Here is a 13,415-nt window from a genome sequence, read left to right as displayed (position 1 = left end):
ATCTTCTTTTTTTAAACCTTTATTTAGCATTACCACCCCCAACTAAACTATAGTAAAAATCCATTACACTTTGTGGTACAAAATGGGAAAGGCAAAACAGGAACAATAAAAATATATTTTTAATTACCCTACCAACTAACCTTATACACTCCTTAAAAACCCACTACCCCATCTGCTCCTGCACCATACCAACACCTGGGAGGACAGGACACCACCACTCAACACACCCTGTAACTCTTCTGAAGTAAAATCTTGTATATCCAAATACTTTTCTGCAGCTGCCATCACATTTATTTTCTGTGATTTACGTTCCATTTCTGCGATACAGTTGGTAACCATTGCTATGAACGCCAAGAAGCCAGCCTTACTGAAGCATATAGTGCATTCGAAAAGTATTCAGACCCATTGACTTTTTCCACATTTTGTTGTTACAGCCTTATTCTAAAATTGATTAAATAAATAAAAATCCTCAGCAATCTGCACACCATACCCCTTAATGACAAAGCAAAAATAGATTTTTTTTGCAAATGTATTCAAAATAATAATAACACATACCTTATTTACATAAGTATTCAAACCCTTTTCCATGAGACTCGAAATTGAGCTGTTTCCTGTTTCCATTGATCATCCTTGAGATGCTTCTATGACTTGGAGTCCACCTGTGGTCCACTGAATTGATTGGACACGAGTTGGAAAGGTCCACACATGTCTATATAAGGCCCACAGTTGACAGTGCAATTCAGAGCAAAAACCAAGCCATGAGGTTGAAGGAATTGTCCGTAGAGCTCCAAGACAGGATTGTGTTGAGGCACAGATCTTGGGAAGGGTACCAAAAAATGTCTGCAGCATTGAAGGTCCCCAAGAACACGGTGGCCCCAATCATTCTTAAATGGGAGCAGTTTGGAACCACCAAGACTTCAGAGTTCCTCTGTGGAGATGGGAAAACCTTCCAGAAGGACAAACAACTCTGCAGCACTCCACCAATCAGGCCTTTATGTTAGTGGCCAGACAGAAGCCACTCCTCAGTAAAAGTCAAGACAGGTCGCTTGGAGTTTGCCAAAAGGCACCTAAAGGACTCTGACCATGAGAAACAAGATTCTCTAGTCTGATGAAACCAAGATTGAACGATTTGGCCTGAATGCGGAGCGTCACGTCTGGAGGAAACCTGGCATCATCCCTACAGTGAAGCATGTTGGGGGAATGTGAGACTAGTCAGGATCGAGGGAAAGATGAACGGAGCAAAGTACAGAGATACTTGATGAAAACCTGCTCAGGACCTCAGACTGGGGCAAAGGAGGCTTTGGGACAAGTCTCTGAATGGCACAGCCAGAGCCCGGACTTGAACCTTATCGAACATCTTTGGAGAGACCTGAAAATAGTTGTGCAGCAACATCCAACCTTACAGAGCTTGAGAGAAACTCTCCAAATACATGTGTGCCAACCTTGTAGTGTCATACCCAAGACACGGTTGTAATCCCTACCAAAGGTGCTTCAACAAAGTACTGAGTCAAGGGTCTCAATACTTATGTAAATATATTTCCATTTTATTTGCAATAAATTAGCAGTGTCTACACCTGTTTTGCTTTCATTATGGTTGTGTGTAGATTGAGGGACATTTAAAAAATATATTGTTCAGAGTAAGGCTGTAACCTAACAATGTGGGAAAAGTGATATACAGTGCCTCTTTCTCTGTGCTGGCAGAGCTACTACTCCTCTCTGGGTCCCTCACCCTTGACACATCCCCTCATTTCTTCACTGCCTCGGCATAGGACAACATCTGCACTACTGACTCTAGCCATCTCAACCTGCCTCTCCCACCGGACACTTCCGATACCCAGCAACATGGTCACCCCCACACAACTTTATCCACTGAAATTACACACTTCCCACATCTTAATCTCCCTCCTACAAACTGCTGTGACATGACCATAAATGTTGCACCTGAAACAGCGCAGTCGATTCGGCACAAAAGGATAACTGATACAATGGAGTTGGAAAATATTCAGACCTCTTTTTCCCAAAAATTTTATTTTGTTTCTCATGGTCAGGCTTTGGTGCCTTTTGGTCAACTCTAAGCGGACTGTCATGTGCCTTTTACTGAGGGGTGGCTTCCACCTGGCCACTCTACCATAAAAGGCCTTATGGGTGGAGTGCTGCAGCGATGTTCTCCCATCTCCACAGAGGAACTCTGGAGCTGTCAGTGACCATAAAGTTCTTGGTCACCTCCCCGCCCTGTTGCTCTGTTTTGGCTGTGCAGCCAGCTCTAATATAGTCTTGGTGATTCCAAACTTCTTCCATTTGAGAATGATGGAGGCCACTGTGTTCTTGGGGACCTTCAATGCTGCAGAAAAGTTTTTGTACCCATCCAGATCTGTGGCTCGCCCGATACAATCCTGTCTCAGACATCTATGGCCAATTCCTTTGACATCATGGTTTGGTTTTGCTCTGACATGCACTGTCAACTGTTGGACCTTATATAGACAGATGTGCGCCTTTTCAAAATATGTCCAATCAATTGAATTTACCACAGGTGGACCCCAATCAAGTTGTAGAAACATCTCAATGATGATCAATGGAAACAGGATGCACCCGAGCTTATTTCCTTATATGAACTGTAACTCAGTGAAAATGCTGCATGTTGCATTTATATTTTTTTACTTACCGTAGATGATAATACATCCAATGATCATATAACTGGTTTGATTGTTCCTTAGTGTCATTTCTTGTAATTTAACTATCATTTCAATTTGTGAAACAGCAAGCGTTTGACAATAGGAAAGAAATGTACACTACTTTGATATTACAGCATTCTGTACTCATTCATAGCGATTGACACAAAATCTCTGACAATATGGCTTACAGCTAAATATTTTCTAGTTCAACATATTATTCCTAGACCCTACAATAGGATATAAATGAGAGGTGATTAATACCTTGTGTGTGTATTTCCTTACTAATAAAAGAAAAATTAAGTGTGCAAATACAATAATTGTCAAGGCTATACAGCAACACATTTTTAAAAAGTGCGTAAAGGCAACAAGTGTTTCTACTGTTTGTGGAAGGTGGAAAAACTATTAAAGGGATCATATTTAAGTGGATAAAGCACACGCGCGTCTAAACACCTTTAAAGTGTAGTGTAACATTAAACGGCTATAAATATCACAAATGGAGTTTGATAAGAGATATTTCTTCTTCTCGTGTTCAAATTGATATGCAGACAAGTCTTAACCCTGACCTTTCCACACTTCCACAACGAAGGCTAGCCCATTCAATAGACAGTAATATTAAACATTCTAAACTGGATGGTTCGAGCCCTGAATGGAGATTGGCTGACAGCTGTGGTATATAAGACCATATACCACAGGTATGACCCCCCCCAAAACAATTATACTGCTCTAATTATGTTGGTAAGCAGTTTATAGTTGCAATAAAGGCACCTCAGGGTTCTGTGGTATATGGCCAATATACCAAGGCTAAGGGCTGTATCCAGGCACACCACGTTGCTTCGTCCCTAAGAACAGCCCTTAGCCGTGGTATATTGGCCATATAACATACACCCCGTGCCTTATTGCTTAATTATACGGTCTACTCCTAAAGCCGCCTGTTGCCTGAGGGGAATTCCCAACGCTCGTCTAAACACAAATGTGCCTCACACGATACAGTTTCATAAACATTTGGAACATTGCTTCTATGAAAGGTTGTAATTTAAGATACTTACTGTACAAAGTTTAGTAAATTTGCACCCGGCTTTATTTTTTAAACAATATGGAATGGTTCAATGGAAATGTGAGTGCAAGGTGAGAGGATGTCGCAATGGTGTGTGAAAACTAGGTACAACTTTCCTAAACTGCGCACAGTAAGTGTATCTTTTGTATTTGAAATATTATTTCTCGCTTATATAAAAGTTCCAAAGATATCCAAAACCGTATCGCAAGTGTGGTGCATTTGCATTTCGACAGAGCGTCAGGAATAAACAAGAGCATTGGGATTGTAGTTCACAAGGAGCCAGCTGTGGTCCGTAAAATCCTCTGAGAACCCAAAACAGGTTCCAGCTGTAAACTGGGTATACCCCCCCTTAGGTTCTCGAGAGCTAAATGAAGACATGAATATTGACCCTGAATATGGTAATAACAGTCCCAAGATTAAAACAAATCTTAATAAAGCAGCTGAAGTGTTCCATGAAATCACAAAAGTGTGCTGAATTAAAAAGTGTCACACTACTAATTGACCCATTATTATGCTGAGGAAAGACCACTAGACAACAGAGGGGGAAAGTAACAGAAGGTGAGCTTTAGGCCACCTAACAGCACACAATGGAGACAAATGTAACTAAGATGGGCTTACAAGGGAGAGAGAAAATATTGCATAGGACTGTCTGAAATGGTGTAGCCTTAACCTGTGGAGTACGCAAAGACATTGCATGTCAATAGCTCTATGGCCTCTGAGAAAATAAGGTGAAATTAAGAATTCACAGATCCAGGAAGAAGTGACGGTACGACCAAATGAGGCCGTCCTGAAATGCTTCTAACAGATAAGCTCAAAAATACAAATTGAGTCAATAAACACATCAGAAAGTGGAGTGACATTCATTGCAAAATAAGATTTCCAGAGAGTGCTCTGAGGTGAGGACTTCATAGCCGGCCCCCATAGCTTGTGGTGCTACCCTGGTATCACTGTGGCAAAGGCACAAGGACATTGACGTAGCTGATAGGAAAAAAGCCAGACTCCCCGCTGATCATGCCCTCATACCAGTTGTCATCAATCTGGTTGGTGAGGATGATGAGGTCGCCCTCCTTGAAGCCCAGCTCTCCTTCATTCTCAGCCACAAAGCGGTAGAGCGCACGGCAGCAAGGCTGGTCTAGGAAAACCTCACAATCATCTGAAAGAGACCCACAATTGCCTTGAAATTGATATCACTAGATGACCACTAATTAGTCAATCTAAACAGTTAGTACTATTATGCACATACTGGTTATTTCCTTTTAATTTCATGATTTTATTTACATGATTTCCATTTGCTTGCGTCAGCAATATGATAGACAGGACATCATGGAAGGTTTTGGTCTGAAGTCGATACCATGACCTGTGGGTTTACTCACGGTTACAGATGATGGGACTCTGTCGTCTTAGAGGTATGTTTGTGTACTGGTAATCTGGGATAAGTGGAAAAGGATGACAAGAAATAGCATATCTTAATTGAAAGTCCTACTTCCCATACAGTTGCTGCATACAAATACTGGTATCCTCTTTTGAAATGCATGAAATGTCATACATTTTAGGGTATCAGTACTTACTTTTTCCATTGACAGCTTGGCTTATCTGGGCATCTGCAATAAATTATAATGGACATATTAACGACTTAAAATCGGGAATGCTATAGTGAACCATCCAGGTGGCCCCAATTTACAAAAGAGACAGCATTTTACGATAGTAAAACATGATTTACATGAATATAAAATACAGAAATAACATTATGGAAATGAATTGAACAAATTAAATTTGCTCAACAATTGAGCCAATTACCTGAAGATATAACTGATTTGACTGATGATCTGTGGGAAGATCCATTTTGTTGTGTGTTAATTGTGTTAACTTTAATAGATTTGGGCCTGGGCTCCCTCTTTGGTCGGTTGCTTGCAATGGCTAGCCTAGAAAGAACAGGAGAGACAAGGTCACAAGTTCACAACCATCAACAATGAGCCAAACCCAGGCAGTATGACATGTGCCTTGAGTACTGAGTACATGTAGCTCATGATTAAGTCCCTGTCTGAAGTGTATTTATTAATTTGATTGATACAATCACCTGCCCTGCAGACTTCGATTGAGGCTGTCCAGGATTTGGCAAGACTGGCGGTGATAGTCCAGAGCGGCCCCAATCAAAGCTGATAGGTGAGTCACATGCTCTGCCTGCAAGACCGGACCACAATAGATATCAGCACAGGATTGTCAATCTCACTGCCAGTATACATGATAATGAGCCAACAAGCTAACTGTCATGAACATGTTTATAAAGAAAAATAAACTTGTGGATATTTCCAACCCGTACACTTCTCCCAAGTTGTTACAGGATTATAATAGGTTGATAACACTAATCCTGAATAGAAGAATATGTTTACACAATGTTTGTTTAAAAAAAAACTTTCTCCCCAATTTTGTGGTATCCAATTGTTAATAGTTACTGTCTTGTAGAATTGCAGTATTTTTGTTTTTGCTCACATCACTTTCTAAGAGGTCGAACATGCTTCTCTCTGCCAGCTCTTTGGAGTCCGAAAACTTCTCCCACGCCTGCATGATCTCCTCGTCAGGTATCTTTCCTTTGCGTCGTTTCTTGTAGTCAAAGTCTAGCCGACGACCTTCAAGTTTTCTTAGGTGGTACTGAAGAATGAATGACAAGTACATATGGATCTGAAAACAACACCCTTTTGCTTGTGAACAAGCATTTGATCCATACTGTCATAATCAACATTATACATTTATGACACATACAGCCGTAAACTGCACTTGATCTTCATTTACAATGATAGGTAGACATCAAAGGACCTTAAACCTTAAGCCTACAAGCCGTAAATCCAAAGCCTAGTGGCCTACAGCACATGGGTCAAAGACTACTAATCTGATACCTGTTCAGGCTGTTCCCTTTGCTGAAGCATTAATCATTTGGACTATTCTGAGTGATGGAGATGAGCCTCACCCCTATTTCCCTCAACTCTCTGTCATGGAGTGCCTGCAGTGGGTCGATGAAGTTGTTCTTCACACTGATGTCCAGGGAATCTCTGGCTATGGCCATCTGTTTCAAGGCTTCCCCAATGTCCGCCAGTGCACATCCTACATGGAATTCACAGACATGAACATTACTGAAGCGTAGAACCTTACATTAGAACGATATTGATTTAACTGCTGAGTGTTGGGTTATAAGCTTTTAGAGGTGAGACTCCTAAAGTATCTCACTGGTAACTGCTGGAGTATGTGTTTGGAAGTAAAGCATTAGATACTGGGTTACAAACCCAGTTGGCGGACCAAAAATGAACTATCGCTACACCTAACTGGCCCATAACCTGATCTGAATGTGTATAAAATATGTGGTAGTAGAATATGGTATGATATGTGTCGACTGTAAGCAGAGGCAGTTTGCTCATGTGGGTTACAATTGTTGACGTACCAAAGGCAGAGCCGACTCCCAGTTCTCTGCCGTAGTGCAACATGCAGTCTCCCAGCATTCCCTCAGTCTGGGGGTACCCCACAGCCTTCACCTGCCCACGGATCCTGGACACTGTGTTGAGCATGCCCAGTTTGGCTCTATATGCTATGGATCAATATCAGCATTTGCATAAAATATATCACATATACATTTTGTTGTACAATGAAATCCTATACTGGGCCAATTTATCAAGTGATACCATACCTGGGTTTGGCTGGAGGTACTCTGTGGTTTTGGGCACAAGTTCAAGAACCATTTTGTGGGTCACATCAATTCTCTAAAACAGAATAATCAATGACAGAGCAGGGGGAAATTCTGTATCAGTGTTTTTGTCCCCACCACATAATTCTCAACAGTGTTCGACATTGTTCTACCTAATTTGACAAATTATTGTGTAAAAAAGGAATACAAATGTAATAAAGCCCTGCCTCACCCTTTCCATTTTTTGAAACTCTTCATCCAGCTTTGTTCCCTCAGCCCCAATTATCTTCTCACTCAATAGCTGTGGCAAGATAGGAGATTAAAATATGAGGAAAGAGTGTATAATGGCAAAAGACAAAGCAAAAATCTTACTCTCTTTCAATAAATAAGTTGGTATACAATTTGTATGGTAACGTGCTCTCTCTCCTCTCATGAAAACAAGTTTATTTATATGTATGCATCAAAACATTCAAATTAAAAAGGCAGACTACCGTAATGACGTGACTTTTAAAAAAAAGACTAATTTTTCCCCCTCCAGAATGAACTGTACTGGCAAAACCAAATATTGCTAATAAGTAATTAGTAAAGTGAAAGTAACCTAGGCTACATCCAAAAACTGGTGTGAACTCTGACACGGAAGTACACAACTAATATAAAGGTTTTCCACTAGGTTATAACAATAAAGCCTGCACAATTTCAAACCACTCTTACTGTCAGCATGTCTAGTCCTTTGGCGGTCATTCGAAGAGCACTCACCGTCAGTGCTGGCATGCACATTACAAGGAGTATGAAGTGTCAGCATGTACAAACTTGAACACTCACTAGCATAATACCAAACTAAATGTTATGCCTGGAAGGTAATTGTGTGATTTGTATGCATGTTAACAAGCAGTCTCTCCATTGGTCAATCATAACTGAATACATTTAGAAACACAAGGCTTATAGTAAGTCCAGTATTGCATGCATGGTAAGCCTAAGCCATTAAATGCAGGGTTCTAAATTACATGGGTGTCTGGTTGGCACTCAAATGAAATCAGGGCACCCCCATAATAAATCAAATCAAAATCAAATGTATTTATATAGCCCTTCGTACATCAGCTGATATCTCAAAGTGCTGTACAGAAACCCAGCCTAAAATCCCAAACAGCAATAATAGAACAATATGGGCAACAGCATTGAAATGGTGTTGAAAAAGGGCACCCAAAGTGAATGCAATTAGGATTTAAAATCTCCTACACATTCATACCTGTGCTGTAGGCATTACTATCACTTATGCATGATTCATGCTTCATTTTCACACTTGAGTTGTAAAAGTTAGCCTAATTGTTCCTCCTCTATAGAAACCAAGCATTACCACACTGATACCTGTGTTGTGCCAAGATAACAACCTCTCCCTCAATGTGATCAAGACAAAGGAGATGATTGTGGACTACAGGAAAAGGAGGACCGAGCACGCCCCCATTCTCATCGACGAGGCTGTAGTGGAGCAGGTTGAGAGCTTCAAGTTCCTTGGTGTCCACATCACCAACAAACTATCATGCTCCAAACACACCAAGACAGTCGTAAAGAGGGCACGACAAAGCCTTATTCCCCATCAGGAAACTGAAAAGATTTGGCATAGGTCCTCAGATCCTCAAAAGGTTCTACAGCTGCACCATCGAGAACATCCTGACTGGTTGCATCACCACCTGGTACGGCCACTGCTCAGCCTCCAACTGCAAGGCACTACAGAGGGTAGCTCGTACGGCCCAGTACATCACCAGGGCCAAGATTCCTGCCATCCAGGACCTCTATACCAGGTGGAATCAGAGGAAGGCCCTAAAAAATTTCCAAGACTCCAGCCACCCTAGTCATAGACTGTTCTCTCTGCTTCCGCACGGCAAGCGGTACCGGAGTGCCAAGTCTAGGTCCAAAAGGCTTCTTAATAGCTTCTAACCCCAAGCCATAAGACTCATGAACAGCTAATCAAATGGTTACCCAGACTATTTGCATTGTTCCCACCCCACATTTTAACACTGCTGCTACTCTGTTTATTATCCATGCATAGTCACTTTAACTCTACCTACCTGTACATATTACCTCAATTACCTCGACTAACCGGTGCCACAACACATTGACTTCGTACCGGTACCCCCATATATAGCCTCGCTACTGTTATTTTATTGTTGCTCCTTAATTTTGTTATTTATTTTTTACTTAAGTTTATTTAGTAAACACTTACTTAAAACGGCATTGTTTCCAACAATGTCAATATCAGAGCTCAAAGACATTTGGTATATCCCTATTTACACTAGAGGTCGACCAATTATGATTTTTCAACGCCGATACCAATTATTGGAGGACCAAAAAAGCCGATACCGATTAACCGGACTATTTTTTATTTGTAATAATGACAATTACAACAATACTGAATTAACACTTATTTTAACTTAATATAAAACATAAATAAAATAAATTTAGCCTCAAATAAATAATGAAACATGTTAAATTTGGTTTAAATAATGCAAAAACAAAGTGTTGGAGAAGTAATATGTGCCATGTAAAAAAGCTAACGTTTAAAGTTCCTTGCTCAGAACACATGAAAGTTGGTGGTTCCTTTAACATGAGACTTCAATATTCCAAGGTAAGAGGTTTTAGGTTGTAGTTAATATAGTATTTATAGGACTATTTCTCTCTATACCATTTGTATTTCATATACCTTTGACTATTGGATGTTCTTATAGGCACTTTAGTATTGCCAGTGTAACAGTATAGCGTCCGTCCCCCTCCTCCTCTCCTCGCCTCTGGGCTCGAACAAGGAACACATCGACAACAGCCACTCTCGAAGCATCGTTACCCATCGCTCCACAAAAGCCGTGACCCTTGCAGCGCAAGGGGAATAACTACTCCAAGTCTCAGAGCGAGTGACGTTTGAAACAGTATTAGCGCACACCCAGCTAACTAGCTAGCCATTTCACATTGGTTACACCAGCCATTAGGCTGATAGGCTTGAAGTCATAAACAGCGCTGTGCTTGCGAAGAGCTGCTGGCAAAACGCACGAAAGTGCTGTTTGAATGAATGATTACGGGCCTGTTGCTGCTCAGTCAGACTGCTCTATCAAATCAGACTTAATTATAACTTAATAACACACAGAAATACGAGCCTTTGGTCATTAATATGATAGAATCTGGAAACTATCATTTCGAAAACAAAACGTTTATTATTTCAGTGAAATACGGAACCGTTCGGTATTTTATCTAACAGGTGGCATCCCTAAGTCTAAATATTCTTGTTACATTGCACAACCTTCAATGTATGTCATAATTCTGGCAAATTATTCCGCAATGAGCCAGGCAGCCCAAACTGTTGCATATACCCTGACTCTGCGTGCAATGAACACAAGAGAAATGACACAATTTCACCTGGTTAATATTGCCTGCTAAACTGGATTAGTAGTTATAACTCGTTTTTTATTTCACCTTTATTTAACCAGGTAGGCTAGTTGAGAACAAGTTCTCATTTGCAACTGCAACCTGGCCAAGATAAAGTGATTATGATTGATTGTTTTTTATAAGATAAGTTTAATGCTAGCTAGCAATTTACCTTGGCTTCTACTGCATTTGCGTAATAGGCAGGCTACTCGTGGAGTGCAATGGTTAGAGCGTTGGACTAGTTAACTGTGCAGTTGCAAGATTGAAACCCCTGAGCTGACAAGGTAAAAATCTGTCGTTCTGCCCCTGAACAAGGCAGTTAACCCACAGTTCCTATGCAGTTATTGAAAATGAGAATGTGTTCTTAATTAACTGACTTGCCTAGTTAAATAAAAGTATTTTTAATTTTTAAAATTGGCGCCCAAAAATTCAGATTTCCGATTGTTATGAAAACTTGAAATCGGCCCTAATTAAAATCGTCCATTCCGATTAATCGGTCGACCTCCAATTTACACTGAACAAAAATATAAAAATGCAACATGTAAAGTGTTGGTCCCATATTTCATGAGTTCCCTGAAGTTTTCCATACACACAGAAAGTGTATTTCTCTCAAATTTTGTGCACAAATTTGTTTATATGCCTCTTAGTGACCATTTCTCATTTGCCAAGATAATACATCCACCTGACAGGTGTGGTATATCAAGAAGCTGATTACATAGCATGCTCATTACACAGGTGCACCTTGTGCTGGGGACAATAAAAGGGCACTTTAAAATGTGCAGTTGTCACACAACACAATGCCACATATGTCTCAAGTTGAGGGAGCGTGCAATTGTCATGCTGACTGCACGCTCCCTCATGCTGTCCCCCAGAGCTGTTGCCAGAGAATTGAATGTTCATTTCTCTACCATAAGCCACCACCAATGTCATTTTCGAGAGTTTGGCAGTACGACCAACCAGCCTCACAACCGCTAACCAGGACCAGCCTGCACAAGACTTCCACAGCCGGCTTCTTCACCTGCGGGATCGTCTGGGGGGAGCCCCTAAATGAGCCTAAGAATTGATTTCTGATTTCCTGATATGAATTGTAACTCAGTCAAATCTTTTAAATTGTTCCATTCATATTTTTGTTCAGTATACATCAATTGTATGTTATGCAGTTAACTGACTGAAGCTGTAGGTCAGTCATGCACATCTCACTCCAGCGTTAATGCTAAATTGTAATTATTTCACCACTATGGCCTATTTATTGCCTTACCTCCCTAATCTTACTACATTTGCACACACTGTATGTATATATTTTTTTATATTGTGTTATTGACTGTACGTTTGTTTATCCCATGTGTAACTCTTTGTTTGTGTCGCACTGCTTTGCTTTATCTTGGCTAGGTCGCAGTTGTAAATGAGAACTTGTTCTCAACTGGCCTACCTGGTTAAATAAAAGGTGAAATAACAAAACATTTCAAATTAAAATGCCTGTAGATCCCCAGTTTATTGGCTTTGCTGTGTAGATAGCATAGGCCTATCAAGAGCAACTATTTGGGACAGTAATTTTTGTGGTGACCCAGTTAGTATCCCTGGCACTGGCATTGTTTACTGAAGGTGTTCAATCACGTCTTTATAGCTAGAGGAATCTCTTAAGACCACTTTAGAAAACAAAGTCCAGAATCCACCAGCACAAAAGCATACACATAATTGCAATTTCTGTCAAAAACAAATGATAATTCACGCATTGTGTCTAGCCTAGTGGTTAGAGCGTTGGGCCAGTTGCTAGATCGAATCCCCGAGCTGATAAGGTAAACATGTGTCGTTCTTTCCCAGAACAAGGCAGTTAACCCACTGTTCCTAGGCCGTCATTGAAAATAAGAATTTGTTTCTTATTTTTAACTAGGCTTGCCTAGTTAAATAAAGGTAAAATAAAAAATCTAATCTGTAGGTCTTTACAGTTGGTATTGGTTGGTAAGGCCTATACTGGCCTAAAATAAAGACATGAATTAACTTCCCTTCTTGGCGCGTTGCCACAAAACGTAATACTAATTATCGCTGAGGCAACGGTTGCTTGCTGAAGTGTATGGGCTTTATCCACATGGCGCCATGCTAAGGAAACACAATGCACTGTGTCGTGTCGTCTCCTTACCTGACTTGCTTTGTGAAATTGCTTCTTCAACCCGGCTACCGACATCCTTCAAGAATCAAAAGGCCTAAATAATATATGGAAAGAAATAATGGAATGCCAACCGTGCTCTAATAGTTGACCCGTTGGTTAGCTACATTGTGTCCCGATTGCCCTCCAGTCCGTCTCCATCGTCGCAATGTATCAATGCGCTAAATCACTTCACCGGGTCTGTTGAGTCCTCGAACACGATTGGTTGAGAGCTTCTGGTTGATGTAAATTAAAGTGCCGACGTTTACGTTGCATAAGGCATATAACAAAACAGTAACACTTACACAAAAAATTAAGTGGGACAAAATTACTGTTAAACCCTACCAGTACATTTAATTGTTTTACAAAATGCTATTTGTGATGCATGTCAGGTGGCCCAATTAGCCTATAAAAAGGTAGGCCTATAGGCTGCTACTGTATATAAAACGATTAAAACGAATT

At 40.6% G+C, this 13,415-nt stretch overlaps 1 protein-coding gene across 2 annotated transcripts; it reads right to left on the bottom strand.

Moving 5' to 3' along the window:
• Positions 1 to 101: 101 nt before the first annotated feature.
• Positions 102 to 13,170, bottom strand: sh3gl3b (SH3-domain GRB2-like 3b). 2 transcript variants are annotated; one of them, XM_031801396.1, is made up of 11 exons: positions 13,049 to 13,170; positions 7,632 to 7,700; positions 7,403 to 7,475; positions 7,160 to 7,303; positions 6,692 to 6,825; positions 6,217 to 6,375; positions 5,804 to 5,907; positions 5,524 to 5,648; positions 5,295 to 5,327; positions 5,100 to 5,153; positions 102 to 4,879 (listed from the first exon to the last, which is right to left on the bottom strand). In XM_031801396.1, exons 2-11 carry the CDS (start codon positions 7,638 to 7,640, stop codon positions 4,671 to 4,673), a joined length of 1,044 nt encoding a protein of 347 aa, XP_031657256.1. In that variant the 5' UTR covers positions 7,641 to 7,700; positions 13,049 to 13,170; the 3' UTR covers positions 102 to 4,670. The 2 variants fall into 2 exon arrangements, with proteins under 2 accessions (XP_031657256.1, XP_020312650.1); XM_020457061.2 differs by having other exon boundaries at positions 12,948 to 13,159.
• Between the last annotated feature and the right edge of the window lie 245 nt (positions 13,171 to 13,415).

The sequence above is a fragment of the Oncorhynchus kisutch genome, linkage group LG22 (genome assembly GCF_002021735.2).
Source record: "Oncorhynchus kisutch isolate 150728-3 linkage group LG22, Okis_V2, whole genome shotgun sequence".
Lineage (NCBI taxonomy): Eukaryota > Metazoa > Chordata > Actinopteri > Salmoniformes > Salmonidae > Oncorhynchus > Oncorhynchus kisutch.
The sequence above is the reverse complement of the archived record's forward strand: the minus strand, read 5'-3'. Positions and strand labels throughout refer to the sequence as shown.